The following is a 20913-nucleotide window of genomic DNA, read 5'->3' as shown; positions in this document are numbered from 1 at the left end:
GTCAAGAAACCTATGACTTTATTGATGATGAAATAAACAAAAGAAATTCAATGAGGATTCCTTATTGTATGAAATATGAACCACTAGCTAAAGTGTGTCTTAATGAGTTTGTGCATCATATACTTTAATGCTGTGGAAGTTGTATGCTTTTCTTTTTCTCCCAGTATTTGTCCATTCCTAATGGAGATATTTATGTTATACTGTTTTGCCATTAATGCCTTCTGAATATGTTTTTTAAATTCTGTTAAGCAATTTAATTCTGATCAACCTAAAAGACAAATTTTGAAGATTATATACAAAACTTTAGAATGATGATGCAATGTAGAATATTGTTTGGGATCATTTCTAAGGAAGTTGAAGGTCCTAGGGCTTCAGGGCTAGGGTGGGAAATCTAGTTTTCCCTATGAAAACTTCTATCCAATACTGTGCCTAAAATGAAACCTGCTGCAGGTCGAAGTAAACAAACTGCTAAACTTTGTTGGGTCAGAGCCAATTCAGAATTATTACAATTCTTCTTGCCCATGATTAATGAATTTTCAAAGGCACATGGAGGGATAGTTTCTTGGCTGAATTTTTGTGGTTTTGTTTCTCTGCTTCATGTAAGGATCCAGGAAAGCTACTTAATACATTTGCTCTCCTTCCCAAATAGTTGCTGGCTTCACGTTGATAACTATTTCATATGGAGTTTCATTGGGCCTGTTACCTTCATTATTCTGGTAAGCAGACTTACTTTCACAGCCTTTTGAACTGCTACTGTAACAGTCATACTCAAACAAAAATATGCCCCTTCACTGCTAATTATGCAGTCGAAGATGTGTAAACACGTCTATTAACAGGACCATACTGTGTTGCGTATTTAGACTGTTATCATTATTGAAAGTTGTACACTGGCTAATTAACTATGCCTGAAAAACCACCTCTCTGAAACGTACCCTGTGCTATTTCTACATCAGTGTGCTGAAACAGCATAATAATAACAAATAAACAAATGACATGGAAAAAAAACCACTCATCCACCGTGTTAAGAATTGTTTGACTGTTTTAGAAAGGCAAATGAACATTACTTTATTTTTTGTTTTAGTCTAATAGTAATTTAGTATTTTTAAGTGAATGTCCATACCTTAAATTCTTTTAGATCATAAATCTTCATAAAGCTTAGATTAACAAAAAGGATAGTAAATGAATTTTAAATTCATTAGAAATAAGGATTCCTTTTGAAGACTTAATATACTTTTTAAAAATTAGTAACTATTCTTAAATGAATTTTATATAAGTCAACAGTAGTAACATTAAGTTATTTTTAAAACCTCTTATATTATCTGTAATCATATTGGAAATGCAATATCAGGATTTTATACTTTAAAACTTTGACCTAGTTACAGTACAATGCAGATAAAAATGAGTATTAATAGCCTTTAGAAGCTTGAAAAAAAACACCAGTTTAAATATCATCAATCCAGAATTAATGTCTTTAAACACAGTAGCTGTTGCTATTTTAAATATTTTGTTGCTATTAATTCTTTTTCTAATTTTTTTTCCTAAAGAAACTTTACAGGGTGTTTTAATGTTAACTAGTGTTTCATAAAGAAATAAATTCAGAAAGAAACGTTCATAGTTCAATCAGTAAAGCCCTTGCTGTGCAAGCATGAAGACTTGTAGCCATGGGAAAAGGAATCCAAGTGTGGCCAGGAGAATCTCTAACCCCAGAGCTGGGGAGACAGAGACAGTAAGATCCCTCGTACACCGCGCAAGTCAGACCAGTCAAATTGTCCTTCACCTCAGTATGCAGCCTTTCTTCAAACATAAGGTAGCATGATCGAGAAGGACACCTAATATCGATCTCACACAAAAAATTAATTTAAAAACATTGTTGGTGAACAAAACTGAAAACACTGAAAAATAGTGTGTACATTTTAATTCTTGCTGTAGTTATTTCACACAGCTACTTTAATAAAGCAAAATGAACACTTGAGATGAATGCCTGTATAAACCACTGAAATATTGTCAGTGTTCCTGAGATGGTGATTTCTCATCAGATTATTCTCTCTAGGCAATGGCCACAGTTCTGCCCCTGAGTGTATGAGACCACAACCTCAGTTTATTCTAGAATGCATTGACTAATGGTGGCCACATAGAGTTACTATCCTTAAAGACATTGGCTTCTTTAGAACCTCCTAAAGCAAAAACATTTGTACTTTGAATTAAATATAAAGGCTGTGTTAGGATGTTTGGGACTAAAACTGTCACATGCTTACTTCTGTTGACTGAGAATTTTATCTCTAAAGGTTAGCTAACTAATACATTAAAAAACATTTTTTCCTGAAAAACAAGTTAATGTGTACTCAGTAAGAAATGGGTAAAGGATATTTTGGCCCATCACCCGTTTATAATGAGAGCCCCCTATTTATCAGTCTCTGGTCATCGTTTATACTCTGCCTTCAGGCTAAACTATGGAAGGCTCTAGGTCATATCCCAACCTAAAAGCAAAAGAAACTAGTAGGTAACAGTTGCATACAGATCTCCTTGAGATTCTGAGATTGCTTTGCCCTCTAATCATCCCGGCACAGAGAGAATGCAAAACAATACCTTGAAATACAATGTCTAACCTATTGAGAAATAAGATTGTATAGCATATATATATATATATATATATATATATATATATATATATATATATATATATATATATATATATATATATATATATATATATATATGTTAAAAACACATTCACCTAAGTAGATACTGTGGTGATAGAAGACATTTAAAATGTAATTCTAGCCGGGCGGTGGTGGCGCACGCCTTTAATCCCAGCACTCGGGAGGCAGAGCCAGGCGGATCTCTGTGAGTTCGAGGCCAGCCTGGACTACAGAGTGAGTTCCAGGAAAGGCACAACACTACACAGAGAAGCCCTGTCTCGCAAAACCAAAAAAAAAAAAAAAAATGTAATTCTAACATGAATCTCAATAATACAGATTATTTTATATACTGTCCCTGTAAGGAATATTCTTATAACAAAACATTTCTTACTATTCCAAGAAAATGTATTTTGAATTATGACTGAGTTGAAATCATTTTAACTTAATAGTTTTAAATAGGTATACCTTTGTAATATTCTATGAAGAAAAGTACGAGGCTGTGGGAGATAAAACTTCCTACTTAATGCCTTTCTATAGAATGTCTTGCCTACAGGCACTGGACTTATTATATCTATGAGAAAAGTGCCAGTTAGTAATGAGCAGGGGAAACCATTAGTATGCCTGAAATGGTTTAATGAAGGCTTGGATCATGACACGTCAGGAGCTGTTCTTATCATTTGGACAGCTCCATCTGCATCATTAATAATTAATTCAGTTCAGTAAGAGTTCAGCTCACATACTCACTTAGAAGTCTTCTTCAGAGAACACCTCTCTGGCTGCTCGTCCAGGGGAAATCGGTTTCTGCTTGGCTAACAGCACAGATCTGGAGACACAAGTGCGGTTTTAGACTTGCATTTGCCAGGTAGCAAAAGCCCTAGGGAGGACAAAGAGGGTCAGAACATGTGCAGTTCAGCCAGGTTATTTCAGAGCGCTGTTTCTGTTCTTCTGTCTTATCATATCCATGTCAGCCCTGCAAGCTGTGGAATGAATTTAAAGCTGCTAAGCCCAGACAGATGTGATTCAATGGAGCAAGCTGATGACCATAAAGCAAACTGGGCTTTCCTCTAATCCCTGGGAACTTTCCCTTTTTAAAAGCCCTTTTGTATGGTCATGCCTAGCAACATAGGTGATGCTTAACTCCGCAGTGCCATTAACTTAGCAAAGTATTAATTAAATATAATAATTTATGCATTTATGATTGGGTATTATTAGTCATTGGAAGAGTATCCCAGTTTGGTTATTTATTTATTTATTTATTTATTTGCTGAGTAGAATTGTTTTACCCCCTTCTGGTTCTGCTCCCAACTTTTATATGAAGTTCTATTAAAAAATAACGAAATATCTGAATGTTTAGACTTGTACATGCCCACATGCATATATCAGCCCACAGTATAGAGTTAATGTAGGAATAATTCCTGAACGAATTCCTCCCTCCAAATAAATTATCACCCTGTGTATTTAGGCTGTTGGGTTAATATACATACCTAATACAGTTCTGTTTAATAATCTAAATGTACTGATTTATGAGAGTAATTGAGTTTAGACAAAGCTTTGCATGTATATGTAGCCTAGCCCTTTTCCTTACCCACTGATAAATCTTTTAATATATTCCCTTTTGTTTAAACACATTAGTATTTAGTAGTATTTGTGTTCGTGGGGGGGACAACAAAGACTAGGGGGTGGGGGTGTTGTAATCAGACAGAAAGTGACAGCAGAAGGACTAGGTGGTGTGGGTGGTCACCACTTCTGTGTCTCTGTCTGCCTTCCAGTGAGAAATAGGGGGCTGTCTGGTTGTTGGGATTTCTTTAGTTTTTCAAAGCCTAGAGAAGACACTAAAAATAAAATAAGGAAGGAAAAAAGTTAAAGTAAATGAAATCACCTATTCTGTTATTTAAAAACGGACCAAACGGAAATACAGTAGTATAGACTAGAAAGTCATGTATGTCTTGAAAAACGCACAGAAAGGAACTCACGTTTGTAGACAGTCATTTATTTGAAAGCAGCCTGTTGTCTTACGGTGACTGTTCTGGACCATAGATTTTACTGAAGCTGCTCTTACCTGCCTTTCTGTGTCTGGATTTGGGTCCCACTGTTCCATTTTAAAAGAACAAGGAAGAAGTAGAGGAGAAAACGGGAGTGGAAGTATGATAAAACACTCTAACATACAAAATCATAATTTTTTGTCGAGTGTATTGCCTCCTGAAAAAATTATAGTAACAACATTTATTGTATGAAACTGAAATTTAGTGTTAAAATATTTAAACATTAGGTAAGTGAGAACTATAAAACATCCTTTGTGCTTTAGTCAACATTCTGTTCCATTCCAGGAGGAAGTTCGCTGTGTATGGTGATGGTAGCATATTTAATCTTTCAATATCTATGTCACAAACATTTTTTCTATTTCTCTGGTTCACTGAAAATAATATATATCAGTGAAATTTTAATATTTAATAAGCATGGAGAAAACTCTCAGATTGACATTTTTTGCCATCTTGTGCCTTGAGTACTCCTTATAAGTCTCCTTTTATAATTACTTTGTTTAGAAACTACAGCATTTTTGTCCTATTAAATATACCCTTGCTCCATTACTTCTGTGTTTTTAAGTAATTTTTCTTCAGAGGCTAAAGTATTGTGTATGAGTTAACTGAAAGTTTTATGACAGTGTGCCATTAGCTATCATTATCTTTTTCCATTTCTTTAAAGTGGAAAATTCGTAGACACTTGAAAAACAATTTGAATATAAAAGCCCGTTGAGCATTTTATTATTTTTTCCATCATAATTTTTCATGGAGTGTATTGTATCTTTAAGGTGATTCTCTTTTGAGTCTTTTTGAAATACTCTAAACTAGATAGCTGTGGTGCATGCATGTTTAATCCCAGCACTTGCGAGGCAAAGGCAAGCAGATCTCTGTGAATTCATCGTCAGCCTGGTCTATATAGTCTACACAGTGAGTTATAGACCAGCCAGAGCTACATAATCAGACCCTGTATCAAAAAAATAAATAAATAAACAAATAAGTAAAACAAATGAACAAAAGAAAGAAAGAAAGAACGAACGAACGAAAATACTCTACATTCAGGGCATTCTAAAATAGAGGATTGAAAGATTTTTATCTACTTCTGTAAAGAAGGCCATCTCACCTAAGAGTTGGAGTCCATTCCTTTGTTTTCCTTGCTTTTGGACTGTTGTATTTAGTATATTTACATAGAGAGTGTCTTTCAGCAGCTCCTACCCCGACTAATGTAGACTGAGAACCGAAGTAGAGCCTGGACTTGCTGGGGTGCTCTGCTGCCTCCCAGTCAAGGCGGCCGGCCAGTGTATAAAAGAGTAAACTGATGACACTGTTGATTTTTGCCTTTGCATTTGAAAAATGGAAAAAATACTCTTTACCATGATTCCTTAGAAAGGTATCGGTGCTTACTCCATTACCACAGAGATTTCTAATTTCTCAGAGGCAGAGGCTGTGTCATAAGTGTCCACAGCATGATAAACACATCTTAGTGCAGCACAAGCCAGTCAAGAAAATATCTGTTGGGTGAAATATGTGATGTGTCCCATCTCTGTGAATGAAAGCATGTCTCTAAACCAGCTGGAATAATCCTGTAAAAATAAAGCAAGAAATGTTCCTATGGTTTTCTCTTTGCCTGATAACTCTTTTAAGAAGTTAAACAAATATCTGTTTTGCCCTTAAGTAACTATCATGGAAAGGTAGACCATCTGTCAACATGTGTAGGTTATGCCCCTTAACCTCATTTTATCCCTTAAAGGAGGAAATTTTACATCTAAGAGAAATAATAAGATGTATCAGGCAAAAAAAATGATACACAGCTTAAAGTATTTGCCTTGCTCCCAAACTCATTAATAGGGATAGCTGGAAATTTTTAATGTATTGGCCTGTATCATGATTATAAGATCAGAAGAAATAACGAATTAGTGTGGGTCATTTGCTTGTGCGTCACTGTGACTGGGTGAAAAGGGTCATATAATAACATAGTTGATTATCTCTCACCCAGAAGCAGAGTGCATCTCCTCATACAGTATATGCTTCCTGAGTCTTCCACAAGGACCGGAAGACCCCAGGTTATGCTGAGTTCTCAAAAAACCATGAACAGTTAGGCTTCTGAATGAAGGAATGAAATACCACAAGAAGGGTTCAGGGGTAGTCTCACTTAACTCTAGTTTTAGGGCATAAACAGGGGAGTGTTCCCCTCCAACTATCAGTCTGTGACTAGAAGCTGCTGAATTTACCAGCCTTTGCCTCTCCTCAGTCAAAATGCCCCCACTTTCTTCTTTGTCCACGCATCTGACCTCTAGGGAATCCAGCACTTCCACATCAAATTCCAGCCTCCCTGGTTTGCTTTTAATTGCCCCTAAAGTCCTCACACAGCTGAATACTTAGTAGGACTCATTCAGTTGGAATTGACCAAGTTCTTGCAAGTGTAAACAAGGGAAGAAAGGGCAAATGGCTTTTAACGTTAGTTAGATGGAAAGTATGCAGACAGTAAAAACGTTACCTTCTTATTAGTTTGAACTGTTTCATGAATGTTATTTAATTGGCTCCTCTCAGTTACCTTAGATGTAGATTGTGCAGACATCATTTTTCTGGTTTAGTTGGTAACCATCAAGAGGTAGGCTCTCAGCCAGGTCTTTAGAACTCAGCAATTCTTCCACTGCAGATTCTTGATGCAAATGTGCTTCTCAGAATTCTTTTCAGGGTCTCTATTAGGTGGCTTTTAGGCCTTCGACTACACTTAGCTAAAGAAACTAATTTAGGTTTTTTTAATTAATGTAATCATTACCACATGATACTGGCTTAATGAGCTTGCAATTCCATGTCAAATGATCTGTTAGATCGATCATAATAGCCAGGGTGTTTTCCACACAGACTGAACCCATCACTGTATACATAAATGAAAATTGACTCGCTGTATACAGTGTCCATATGCTGTGGGTACTGAACTGGCTGAACTCATTAACTGAATTTGCAAAATGTATTTTATTCATTGTTCATAGTGATCCGATTCTTTCTTTCTTCATTAAAACAGCTAAATATTATTTTCCTGGTGATCACGCTGTGCAAAATGGTGAAACATTCAAACACTTTGAAACCAGATTCTAGCAGGTTGGAAAACATTAAGTAAGTATTTTGTATTTGAACTGTTATACTTGACGAGCTCAGTAAAAGATATTCTCCACAGGGAACACAGGCGTTTCTGCCTTCTGGCAACTGTAGAAGGGATTCTGAGTGAATCCCTTTCTGATTCGAGGTTGAATTTCCATTACCATGTTGCGGGTATTGGTCAAGAAGTAGATAATTTCTGACTTGATCTAGAGTGGAGAAATTGTTTCTGTGGCTTCATGGAAATTTCATAGCACTATCGTGATTTCATTTGAATTTAAAATGCAATTCCAAATGATGGTCCTGTTTGCATGGCTGATATGATTATATTAAGTTTGTTTTGTTAAATGACTTTTTGATTTAAGGATTCTGAGCAGTTTCTCCTCCTAATCCTGTTTTCCTAAGAGAATGTACTCTATTACTATTGTTATCTTGAAGATTATCTGTTGTTTTCATGCTAATTAAACAAGTGTTTACTTTATCTCAATGCTGAATAAAATCTGCACTATTCTATTAGTGAAAATGCTATCTAATTAACCCAAAATTGATAGCTGTTGATTCATTAAATCAGCTATGGAAGCATTTTCAGATTTGTTTTTAAAATGCGAGTCTTAATGTAGAATTCAAGGAGGTATTAAAGTTGGATATGCCAGGATTGTGAAAATAATATTTTTAATGTTAAAAAATGGCAGATTATAGTAAGGGTAATATTTTTTTAATTAGATGTTTTAAATAGGTTAGTGCCAGCTTCATTGCATGCTGCATGGTAAGAGAGAGAGCTAATCGCTAGCGTCTCTCTCTTTTCTTCCCTTTCCTCTCTCTGTCTTCTCACCTACACCAGTAATTACCGTGTTTGTGATGGCTACTATAATACGGACTTACCTGGGTAAGGTAGAACCCTACATTAACGAACTTATAGCATGATTTATATTTTTTTGCAAATCCGTCAGTATCATGAATTGCTCTTAATTTTTATAGTTATTTTGGAGTATCTAGTTTGCTGTAGTATCCTTAAACTATGATATGCCTTTATTTTTTTAATTGCTTGCCTCTGCATTTTGACATTCTTAATTTTGACTAATTTATAAAATATATAAATGATTTCTTATTACTTTCTATTTTAATTCTGTCTAATAATTTTGTTTCTCTTTTCTGCTTATAATGCTTTCTAGCTATGAAGATAATAAGCCATTTATCAAGTAAGATCATTAGTTAGACATGGAATGCAATGACTCTAAACCCTTCTCATTCCGCCCCGTTTCCTGCAGTTCTTTTCTCTTAAGCTTTTCATGATGAATCTCTGCCAGAATATTTTATTTTCAACTTGTTCTTGTGTTTTGTTTGGTTTTGTTTTTAACTCATTTCAGCTAGGCTTCTTCATACTTTCATTGTAATTTCGTAGGCTCACCTCAGTCGAGTTTATTAGACTCTGAAGTTAGGCTCTCTGTGATTATCTGCCATTTAACCTTTCTGTGGGTGTCACATTATGTAGTGTCATATGAGTACACCACAGGAATAAAAATATAGGAGTAAACTAATTAAGGACTCCTTAATTTCTTTCACTAAAATTCACGCGAAAGACAGTAAAGCCACGGGGGATATTTTACGCCTTGCATTTTAATATAGTTTTGATGCCTGTTCATTCTGGAGCGAGAAAAGGCCATACCCGCTGTTGCTGTACTCACTGGAGACTGCAGTACTAAATGTTGTTCTTTCTTAACCAATGGAAGGTTAAAGCCAAAATGCTGTTGAATTTGAGTGAACATAGAGCAAGTCAACCTCTACTACTGAGTCGTTACTAAATGAGATAAATGTTGCTCCCCTCATTGAACCTGTTAAAAAAAAGTCCACTTTATTTTTTCAGGTCTTGGGTGCTTGGCGCGTTTGCCCTTCTGTGTCTCCTGGGCCTAACCTGGTCCTTTGGGTTTCTTTTTGTTAATGAGGAGACTGTTGTGATGGCATATCTCTTCACCACCTTTAATGCTTTCCAGGGACTGTTCATTTTCATCTTCCACTGTGCTCTTCAAAAGAAAGTAAGTGAAGGACACCTGGGGAGAGCCTTCGTTCACTTGGCCTTTGACTTGAGAATGGGGCTGGAGAAGATTTCTCCTGACAGCTGGCTTGTTCAGAAACAGTGTCATATTGTAATTTTCTTTAATACCTGTCTGGAAATGTAAGCGCCCTTGCAGAGTTGCATAGCACCAGCCACCTTCTGAGTCTACATTTGGGACAACAGCAAGCTAGATGCTTATGCAAGAGCCCCTTCTTTGGTGGAAGAGTTTGTGAAATATCTGTATATAGTTACAAGCTTAAAAAAATACAAGGTTCAATTTAGTCTTAGCTCACTCATAGGAATACACTAGTCCAAAATGAAAATGAATCCAAGGACAAATAGCATTAATTTTTAAAGCTCCAGACATACAAAAGATTAATATTAATGTTACCTTGTGAGTGATTTTGAAAGATCTAAAACAACTGCCATTTAGTGTTTTACCTCTGATTATTTTGTCTTGATTTCATGTATGTGGAGTAGAGTCAGCAAAAATAAATTTGAAAATGAAAGTTGAGGATGAAAACCTTGAATTTGTAGCCAAGGAACCAAGAAAACAACTTAGCTGCCATTTAAGTTTAGAATTTATGTGCCTTTCACGAGGAATCACCCTTCCCTGCCTGCATGTCTAATGTAGTCTTTGATTCGGTTATTACTACATGGTCACTAAATTGAACAGAGAAAGAGAATTGTGAAAGTGAAAACTATTAAGTTTTCAGCCCTGACAAGATGATAGTGTTGTTGCTTCCATCAGCTTTGAATAAGCTGTAATTTTGAGATAATGACAGTGGAACGTGAAATACTGACAGATAATGTACAGTCACAGCAATATAGGCATTAGGCAAAACCAACACCAGAGGGTGTTATTTGGATAAAATACCATTTTTGATTGCCATTGTCTTGGTTATACAGCTTTTCAGAGCTACTAATGACCGTTACATGGGTAGAATTTTTCCTAAGATACCTTGTGTTTTAATAACAACATACTTTAACATTTTAAACATTGTACAGGGATGTCCTTGGTAACCACTGCCACTTCTCTGTGTGTCTTATGTAAGTGAGCATCCTGCATAAAGCACATGGTCACATCTTGATCATTTCTCAGAGGTCATGTCCACGAGCTTTGACATATAGTTTAGCCTCGGCAGCAGAAGGTTTAGGAGACTGCTTCTTCAGAGAGCTGTGTGTATTCCTTGAGCATGGAATTTCCACTGGCTTCTTGCATTAACAGCTGCATTTTAAAAGCATCACACATCCTGCCCTTCTGAATATGTTCTACTCAGTCTTCCATGTCTCTTCATGGGAGTTGCCATGATAGATTGTTAAGAATATAACATAAGATGGTTAAGTTGAAAAACTAAAATGAAAGCTTCATTTTTAATGCTTGAATGAGCCCAGTTGGGCCCAGGAAATGCTTTGAAAGCACAATGCCATTCATGTTTGTTCTAATATGTGACACTTAATAAAACAGAGAAGATGACAGTGCAGGTACGCTTGGCTTAGAAGGTCTTCTTGTGACAATAATTATCTAATTTTGGAAGGAGTGTCAGTTGGGGCCTTTGCAGGCAGGTAACAGAAATATGAGATGGGAATGGTCTCAAGTATTGTATAATCTACTGGAAAAGATTTTCTTTGTCTACAGTTTTTTTCTTGTCTATTTTAATTTCAAAGTCTAGCTTTAATCTACAAAAACCTTGTTTATACACCAGTATAGCTATATACCACCTAGCAGCCCCTTCCCACACCTCCCCACTCCTCCCACTTCTATACTGCTCACTGTTCATGAGGGGCCTATTTCAGTTGCTTGGATTTCACGTTTTAACGGTTAAGCCAAACTTTCTTTTAGGCTAGTATTTTTGTGTTTCCCATATCCCCTAGCTTCAGGGAATAAAAGAAATAGCATAGATAACTCATTAATGTGAATAGAAACTACATAAATAATGCTATTGTGTGCTAATGGACTGAACCAACACCTAAGACTCCTCAGGTGACAAAGGTAGACATAGCAAAAAAGCAGGGAAAAAATTCCCTCCTAAGTGTTGGCAAATGCATAAAAGTGCTTTTTATTGGGTTTGTTTTCGTGCCAAAGATGCCTTGTATGTGCAATCCAGAGGTTTATGTATTGACTACCTAGGAAGGCTAAGCTTATAAAAGGTCAGTCAGTGATGGGCTTCCAAATTGATCATGTACAACCAAGCATCAAAGATGCTAATTTCTTTGTCTAATTATTTTGCCAAGAAACAGTTACTAAGTACTTAGAAGAGACCTTTACTATATCACTTTGTATTAACAACCAGAATTTGCACAATAATAGTAAACTCCAAAGCATCTCCAGATGAAATAGTAAAGCTACAATCAGCCAGTCTGTGGACAGACAGAGGTTACTCTAGTGACTAATATTTCAGCAACTTACATTGAACTTGAGTCAAGTTCAACCTGTTTTCTCTACAGAAGTTTAATTTTTCTCTGTTTTCTTCACTGGTCATTCAGCTAGAGAGAACAGGAGGAAGCGGTGTGCCCACACTAATCCCCTGGTCTTGGATTTATTCAATCCAGGTACGAAAAGAATATGGCAAGTGCTTCAGACACTGGTACTGCTGTGGCGGCCTCCCGACCGAGAGCCCCCACAGCTCTGTGAAGGCGTCAACCACCCGCACCAGTGCACGCTACTCCTCTGGCACACAGGTAACAAAGAGCTTGACAGCATCTTAATTAACCTTGTTTAGAGAAAGCCTGCGGAGACATGTTCTGTTTAAGATGTACTAATTGTGTCCTCATTGTAGTGATCTAGGTAGTAAGTACTCACTTGTTATTTTGGATTTTGATTTCAGTTTCTTCTTAAATATGTACTCAACGTGTTGTGTAGATGTGAACACCCTTTTTGAGGAGTGCACTTTAAGAAGTTTGTCATAATTCATATTCTCAGGTCATCTAGAACAGTGCTTTTAGTAGGCACTCGTCACATTCATTTAATAATTCTTTGTCTCCACTTTAAACCAGGCAATAAAACAACTCCTAAGAGTGGAAGATTAAAGCTAGATGTGGTGATATGTGCCTGTAATCCAGGCCCTAGGGATATGGAGGCAGAAGGTTCATGGCTGTCCCTGGCTACAGACCTAGTTGAGGCCAGTCTGGGCTACACGAAACCTGCCTCAAATAAATAAATAAATAAATAAACAAACCCACTCAAAGTGTGTTAGATTAAATAGTGCTTAGTAGGAACAGGGCAGTATTGGTATCCTCATCTTTGGACCAACAACAAAACACATTCTTAAAAAGCCCAAACAACAGTCCTATACTAACGATTTAAGATGATCAATGTGTTGATGAGGTAATGTGCTTTTCTTGCTGTTTCCTGTCAATAGAGTCGTATAAGGAGGATGTGGAATGACACCGTGAGGAAACAGTCTGAATCTTCTTTTATCTCAGGTGACATCAATAGCACTTCTACCCTTAACCAAGGTCAGTTATTAGGGGAATTGAGGGTACAGCGTACAGTTTGTGCTTTGTGTGAGCCTAGACTAACTGTAGAGAAGACGCTGGACTTACCTGTCGTGGGTTTAAATCACCAGTTATTAAACTTTGGGGGTCAACTTTTAACATCATTCATCGAAGTATGTATAGATTTCTATTATTTCCATAATATAATGGAAGAAAATACAATTTTAAACTCCATGATAACAGAACATGTGTGGAAAAATTAATTTTTGAAAACATACCTAGTTACAGATGAAAAGGTTTCACTTGTTAGTGCTTACTTGTCCTTTCTAAGACATCTGTGAAAGTTGTCTTCCTCAGACTTTGCTAGAATTACAGTAGCTATTAGTGTAAAACAGCGCCAAATTCACATTGAAAATTTACATAGTTTTCATAAAGTTCCTTTATTTCATATTTTTAAAGTAAATATTAAGTAGTAAAGTATTTGTAGTAAATTAAAATGCATGGAAGCATATAAACCAACTTCCTCCATATAGTTCCACATGTTGAGTAAGTTTTGTAATAAAACTCAAATTTATTACAAAAAATTATTTTAGTTCCTAAATGATAAAGGTCAGAAATGTAGGAGCTTAGCAAGATTAAGGCATAAACACAAAGCCACAGGTACTTCCAAATAAAAGCTTAGTATATTTCAGTCAAGCATGGAAAATTTGTGTTGTTGTACCAGTCCATGGAAAGACGCTTTCGTTTTGATTTAATGATTTATGCTATGTACAACTGTCATGACATAGTTCGGCTGTGAAATGAAAAGGGTGTCTGTGTGACATCCATAGCAGCCTGAATTTTAACCTCACTTTAGTCAAATTTCATGAGTGGTGGGAAACATGATTGATAAGTAAAGGTTTGTGCTTTAGCAGAGTGAGTGACGCCCCTGCTTCACCAGGGCCCCCGTGTTGCCCTAATTCTATTGACATGGTTGTCACATAGGACAGTTACTCACAGACTCACTTCTGAAACCTGGCGAATGAGATTGCAGAACCAACGCTCTCGTCCTGGTCTAATCATTCATCCCCTCCCCTCGCCCCCCAGCATGTATGCCTGTGCCTTTAATAAGTGCAGCTTTGCAGTTTGTCATTCTTCTTACATGTCTGTGGAAGCAGCTTTCCCCCCTGCTTGTGTGGAAGTCAGTATCAACACAGATGTTTTCATGAGGGACGGTCCCACACCTGTAAGTCTGAAAGTTTGAGAGTCCCTCTGCTGGGCCTTGGTGGTTAGGGTTTTAATATTAAGCAGTAGCATCCTGAAGCATAATGTTGATCTCCATGCATTTAATTGCCATTTTTGTTTAACAGTGATTTTGTATAAATTAGTAAATGTCATTCTCAGCAGGTGTTTACTTGGGGGACTTAGAAAGCACCTGCGAATTCCTGGAATTGAACTTCCCCCTCCCCTTTCTCCTTCAAATCAGTAGTTCAAATAGAGTCAGGAACATTCCAGCAGACTTTCCGTTGCCAGCCTGCCCACTGCCCTGATGAATTCACTAAAACTACTGCAACTGTAACACTGAAATAAGCACACTGATGGACTCTTTTTCTGTTTTTTTGCTTTAGGAATGACTGGCAATTACCTACTAACAAACCCTCTTCTTCGACCCCACGGCACTAACAACCCCTATAACACATTGCTCGCTGAAACAGTTGTATGTAATGCCCCTTCAGCTCCTGTGTTTAACTCACCAGGTGTGCTCATACTTACAAATAAAACTGTCTTTCTTTGCTGCTAAACAGAGCTCTGATCCGATTTCTAAAACAACTCGTTGCTATATATTTATTATTCTTACATCTTTAGTTTCTCAAATTAAAAAGTAAGGTATTGCCCATGCCAGGCTTCTAAAACTGCACTATATTATAGTAAGAGTTCAGTCGTGATAGATTTGCAGTAATTATCCATGTTTTTGACACAGGTGGCATAAATCTTAATATATTATTACAGGACTGACATCACATGGTCCGAGAGCCCATCTTCAAGATTTATATCATTTAGAGGTATCCTATCTATATAATATATTGTTCAGTTGACTCTAAACCTTGGTGACAAATTTTGCTTCTGGAATGAACTAGCTAAAGATAATTTGGATGTCCAGGTGTAGAGAACTACATCCAGCATTATCAATAGAATCAAGCTATAGTATAGTGCAGCTTTATGTAGTTTTCCTTTTTTTGTAAGGAACCTTGGGGATACAGGGGTGATTAAGTCAGTCTGTGCCCATGGCTTTTAATTGAGGGAGGGGGAGGTTTTCACTGACCTGTCCTGTTGACTATATTTACTAGCTTATTAAAAACATATTCAATAGTATTTTTTAAGCTTTTGGTAAATTTTAACATATGGTTAAAACTAGCATATAATACTTGTGAATAACAATTTCAATTAAATTAAACAGAGAATTTTGTTCCAGTTTGTCTGTTGTTTTTGTTCTTCTTGCGATTCCTTTTTAACGTAACTGCAGCTTCTCTTTTCATTCTCTTGTTCTCTTACTTTCCTTATGCTCTCCTCTAGCAACCTACAGAGAGACAAGTATGGGAGTCAAACTTAACTTTGCCTATCAAATGTAAATTTTTTCAGCATGATTTTTAACGGGCACAATTAAAACATACCTAGCAGTCATGAAGTAGACTCAGCGGGCAAGTGGTTCACAATTTGCAACTAAAATGTTACCAAATTCCAACAGTGCATCTCTGTATACTGGCTTTCATTAGTCCTAGAGGTCTGTAGCAAATGCTGTCCACACTGAAGTCTGTGCAATGCTGAAATAATTTGCTCTCGAAAGCCTGAAGTACTGTCAGCCAAAATGCTTAATAATTGACTTATCATTTCTGCATTCCCACAGTAATCTTGCTACAGGCTATGCAAAAAGTCTTCAAGTGAATTACCTGAACATGGGCAGAAAAAGATGCCTCTTCAAAACCAGAGAGGTCTTAAATCTGCAGTATATCATAGAAAACACCTTTTGAATTATACCCAGCATATATTATTTTATACTTAGGAAGCAATGATAAAAAGGAAAGAAAGTGAGAAATGATTGAATCTCATTGCAGAGGAAACAGACGCTAGTGTCTTCACCATGTGACAACTTAAAAGTGTCCAGTGTTTTCTAACAATAATCGAAAGCAAGAGTGGCATATAATGCACTTATTTGAGGGACCCTAATCAAGGAAACAAAAGAAAGCCTTATAGATAACAATCACAACTTCATTTTCTCAGTGTGATACAAATGGAATTGACAGTTTTTGTAATGAGGAAGTGATTTCATTCTTTGTAAAAGAAGGAATAACAGACACAAGCCCTCCTTTCCGTATGCTCGCATGGGCTAATGCTGACTCCTCCATCGGCTGTCAGTTGTTGGTCGTGAAGTATGTACCATGCAGAGACTTTTCTCTTTGAAGAACAATGAGTTTTCTAAGATATCTGCAGCTTTAAGAGTGGAGTGAGCATGATAAAGAGAGCATTTCTCCTCTTTTTCCAAAAATGAAAGTTTTCCTGACCTTCTCCAAGCCTTGCATACGATGCAGCAGCCTCACAGTGGCCAGTTTCATTTCAGTAACATCATGCCATTCTTTTGTTGATTTTTTTTTTAAATTTTCTTTTCAGACCTCTCTGTAGACTGGTGATTATTCCCACCCACCCACCCCGTTTAGGATTTTGAGGTTGAAGAACCTAATTTCCCATCGTGTAGACCATTTAATTTTCTCTGACTTTTTCCCATTTGCTTGACAATCACTGTGATGTCTTAGTTTACATGTTTATGTGTCTGTTGGAAATATAATTCTGATTCAAGTACAGCATGTTCCCATTGTTTTCTTTCCTCTTGAATCTCTCTTCATATCACAAGCAGATTTATCCAATCTTTCATTCTTTCAGGAATAAAAAAATATCTATTAGCTAAGATTGACACCTCCTCCCATTCCATAGTTAATATCTATTCTTGGTTTAATTTCTGTGACCCATACTTAGGAAATCGCTAACATTTCTGCATTTGACCTCCATACCCATGGTGTCTTTGGGCCAGTCTCGTACAGTAGTCTCTGCTGGTTCATTTGGTACTGTCACTGTGACTGATGCAGTCTGCAGGGCTGCAGGCCAACTTTGACCTTCCGAAGCCTAAGGCCATTGTCGTTAGACATATCAAGTGGCAAACACAACTCAAAATAACAAGAAGTACTCAATGAAAAGTCGAGGCTGCTTTGCTGGGAATCTAATTTGTTGAACCCTTGCTCTGACTAAGTTGCTGAGAAGCTTAGAAATTCTTCATCATGTTACAATAAATCATTTTACTTTCTTTTATATATCAGCTACTCTTAGGCCAGATAGCCTGAGCAGACAGACATAATGTGAGTTGTCCAAAGTGAGTCATTCCACCTGCTGTCTGTCGTGGTGTTGGATGGTGCTTGTGGACCCTGGTCCTGTCAGTGTGAAAGATGCCTGACTCTGTTCAACATGAATTCTTTGTATCTGTCCATTTTTTTCATTCCTTTTTGTTGTTGTTGTTGTTTTGTTTCATTTAATTTCATCTCCAGAAAAAGGAAATGTTAGATCGTTGTTTACAAGTTGCTTGCCAGTTATGTGGGCTTTTGTTGTACATTGCCTTTTTGGTTTCTGTATGTGACTTATTCCTTTTAATTTAGTGTTGTTTAGGACAAATTCTGTTGATTTTATTTTATGAACCATGGTCTTGTACTTTAAAATGTAAACGTCACTAATGAATTGCTTTGCATTAACTATGCAAGGGCATGGAGTGAAGTCTTGTTTGTAAATGTGTCGAAATTGGACCAAAACCTGATTGATGAACTACTGTGTCCCCCAAATTGATCAAGTAATATTCCGGATGCCATTTTCCCTCCCTGGAAAACAGTGTTTATTTTTGGACACTTCTTCCTGTCATCTAAGGGTTGCAACTGTTTACCGTTGGGAATGCGGGAAGGCCTGGCACTTTTCAAGTGTTAGGTTTCAAATTCAACTTTGTCCTGAACGACATTAAAACATTTTGTATATGACAAGTGCAGTTTCTTTCGGGAGGCCCAGAGGCAGTAATGGTAACGGCACGCTTTTCTGTTGCAGGACATTCACTGAACAATGCCAGGGACACAAGTGCCATGGATACTCTACCGCTAAATGGTAACTTCAACAACAGCTACTCACTGCGGAAGGGGGACTACCACGACGGGGTGCAGGTCGTGGACTGTGGACTAAGTCTGAATGACACGGCGTTTGAGAAAATGATCATTTCAGAGTTAGTGCATAACAACCTCCGGGGTGGCAGCAAAGCCCACAACCTGGAGCTCAAGCTCCCGGTGAAACCCGTGATCGGTGGCAGCAGCAGCGAAGATGACGCGATCGTGGCCGACGCCTCATCTTTGATGCATGGCGACAACCCAGCGCTGGAGTTCCGCCACAAAGAGCTGGAGGCACCGCTCATCCCTCAGCGGACTCACTCGCTTCTGTACCAACCCCAGAAGAAAGTGAAGCCGGAGGCAACCGACAGCTACGTCTCCCAGCTGACGGCCGAGGCCGACGACCACCTCCAGTCCCCCAACAGAGACTCTCTGTACACGAGCATGCCCAACCTAAGAGACTCTCCCTACCCGGAGAGCAGCCCCGACATGGCAGAGGACCTGTCTCCCTCCAGGAGGAGTGAGAACGAGGACATTTACTATAAAAGCATGCCAAATCTTGGAGCTGGCCGCCAGCTCCAGATGTGCTACCAGATCAGCAGAGGCAATAGTGATGGTTACATCATCCCCATTAACAAAGAAGGGTGCATCCCGGAGGGGGACGTCAGGGAAGGACAGATGCAGCTGGTAACGAGTCTTTAATAGTCCAGCCATGCCTAGGGCCACGCGCAAGTATTAATTGATAAAGACTCTGCCAGCGGCCCCTGCAGCTCCCTCCAACTCTGTCTGAAAAGTCGGCTCTGATGACCCGTGGTTCTCCACTGTAGGAAAACAAAATAGACTGAACCTCGTAGTTCTGTGAATTTTTATAAACCATAAGAAAACTTTGTATATACACAGAGTATACTAAATTGAATTATTTGTTACAAAGAAAAAGAGATGCCAACCAGGTATTTTACGTTTCTGCTGCTGTGTAGAGAGATTGTGAAACCAACCAGAGACCCTTCCGGCCAAGTCACTTGCGGCAGTTGGTGAACTAAGTCTGTAAATAGGGCCAGCACCGTCTTTGTAGGCCTGCATTGTATTATATACAAGACGTAGGCTTTAAGATCCTGTGGGACAAATCGACTGTATCTTACTTTTCCTGACAAGACTTGGAAAAGCAGGAGAGAGATTCTGCACCCGTTTGCACTTCCTGCAAACCTTTTACATTAAGGCAACAATTGAAAACATGTTTAACCAGTAGCAATCAAGCCACAGGCCTTATTTCATGTTTCCTCAACTGTACAATGAACTATTCTCATGAAAAAAAGAAATGGCTAAAGAAATTATATTTTGTTCTATTGCTAGGGTAAAATAAATACATTTGTGTCCAACTAAGATATAATTGTCATTAAAATAATTTTAAAAGAGTTTGGAGAAAATATTGTGACGAGCTCTTGGTTGCACACGCTAGGAAATGTGTTTTCTTACTCCCATCATGGTAAGTTCTACCCCGTTTTGCTTCTTCTCCACCGTAGACAGTGTTCCGCTCTGACAGGTTAGTCCTTTTCTTACATTGAAATTTCTTATTGCCAAAAGAGTGTGTGTTATGGGGAGAAAACTCTTTGAAGTCAGTCCTGCCATGCCTTGCACAAACGTGGGGAAATCTGGAGGTCTTGGGTCATCCCTCTGTTTATTCTTGAACAGAGGGCAACGGGGGCACTGGGCACTTCTCACAAGCTTTCTAGTGAACAAAAGGTGCCTATTCTTTTTTAAAAAATAAAAAATAAAATAAAACAGAAATATTACTCTTCCATATTCCTTCTGCCTATATTTAGTAATTAATTTATTTTATGGTAAAGTTCTAATGACATGTAAATTGTTTCAGCCAAGCTCTGCTCTTCTTTCAAGCCCTTTGTGTAAACCTGTTAATAATGAGCCCATCACTAATATCCAGTGTAAAATTTAACACGGTTTGACAGTAAATAAATGTGAATTTTTTCAAGTAGCAATGTGCACTTTTATGTATGTTAAGCAGTAGACGCGACCAAAGCGGTCCTTTCCAGTACCATCCCACCTTCCCTCAGGAAATCTCAGGCTGTAATCCAGAGTGACGTGAAAGAATGCGGGCAAGGTTGCCTGCTTATCTTTGCAGTGGATAGAATAGATTCATGTTACAATTATCTCTCATTATGACACAAAATCTGCAAAATGAGTTGCTGTGGGAACTAAAATTCTATAAAATAAGTGAAGAATTATAATTCTACCATTAAATTCGGGCAGAAGATACACCTGATTTTTTTTTCCTTCAGTGGATTTCTCAGTTGCGTGTAAAGACAAGTTCTGAACACATTCCCAGTTTACAGACCATGAAGAATAGGCTGCTCTGGGTGGCAAGATCTGTTATGAAGGAAAGTTCTTACTCTGAGTGCAAACTTTTCTACAGATAGATCTTTCTGGTTTGTGCAGTAGTCATCCACTAAACTCTACCTCATATGCTTCTCAGTCAGACAGTA

At 37.7% G+C, this 20913-nt stretch overlaps 1 protein-coding gene across 48 annotated transcripts in view; it reads left to right on the top strand.

The window, feature by feature from the left end:
* The window catches only part of Adgrl2 (adhesion G protein-coupled receptor L2), a 631085-nt gene extending 610680 nt beyond the window's left edge, over positions 1 to 20405 (top strand). For 8 of the 48 annotated variants that reach the window (XM_052731797.1, XM_052731779.1, XM_052731795.1 and 5 more), the window contains 10 exons: positions 650 to 716; positions 7686 to 7777; positions 8601 to 8645; positions 8932 to 8958; positions 9624 to 9792; positions 12366 to 12494; positions 13175 to 13271; positions 14858 to 14986; positions 15804 to 15821; positions 18363 to 20405. In XM_052731797.1, coding sequence (XP_052587757.1) covers positions 650 to 716; positions 7686 to 7777; positions 8601 to 8645; positions 8932 to 8958; positions 9624 to 9792; positions 12366 to 12494; positions 13175 to 13271; positions 14858 to 14986; positions 15804 to 15821; positions 18363 to 19117 — 1528 coding nt within the window. In that variant the 3' untranslated portion in view covers positions 19118 to 20405. Of the gene's footprint in view, positions 1 to 649; positions 717 to 7685; positions 7778 to 8600; positions 8646 to 8931; positions 8959 to 9623; positions 9793 to 12365; positions 12495 to 13174; positions 13272 to 14857; positions 14987 to 15803; positions 15856 to 17596; positions 17650 to 18362 lie in introns of all 48 variants that reach the window. The other 40 variants (XM_052731821.1, XM_052731818.1, XM_052731804.1 and 37 more) reach the window with 23 other exon arrangements.
* The last annotated feature ends 508 nt before the right edge of the window (positions 20406 to 20913 follow it).

Source organism: Peromyscus californicus, unplaced genomic scaffold (assembly GCF_007827085.1).
Source record: "Peromyscus californicus insignis strain IS unplaced genomic scaffold, ASM782708v3 Scaffold_9__1_contigs__length_137607984, whole genome shotgun sequence".
NCBI lineage: Eukaryota > Metazoa > Chordata > Mammalia > Rodentia > Cricetidae > Peromyscus > Peromyscus californicus.
Note: the sequence above shows the minus strand (reverse complement) of the source record. Positions and strands in the feature narration are given on the sequence as shown.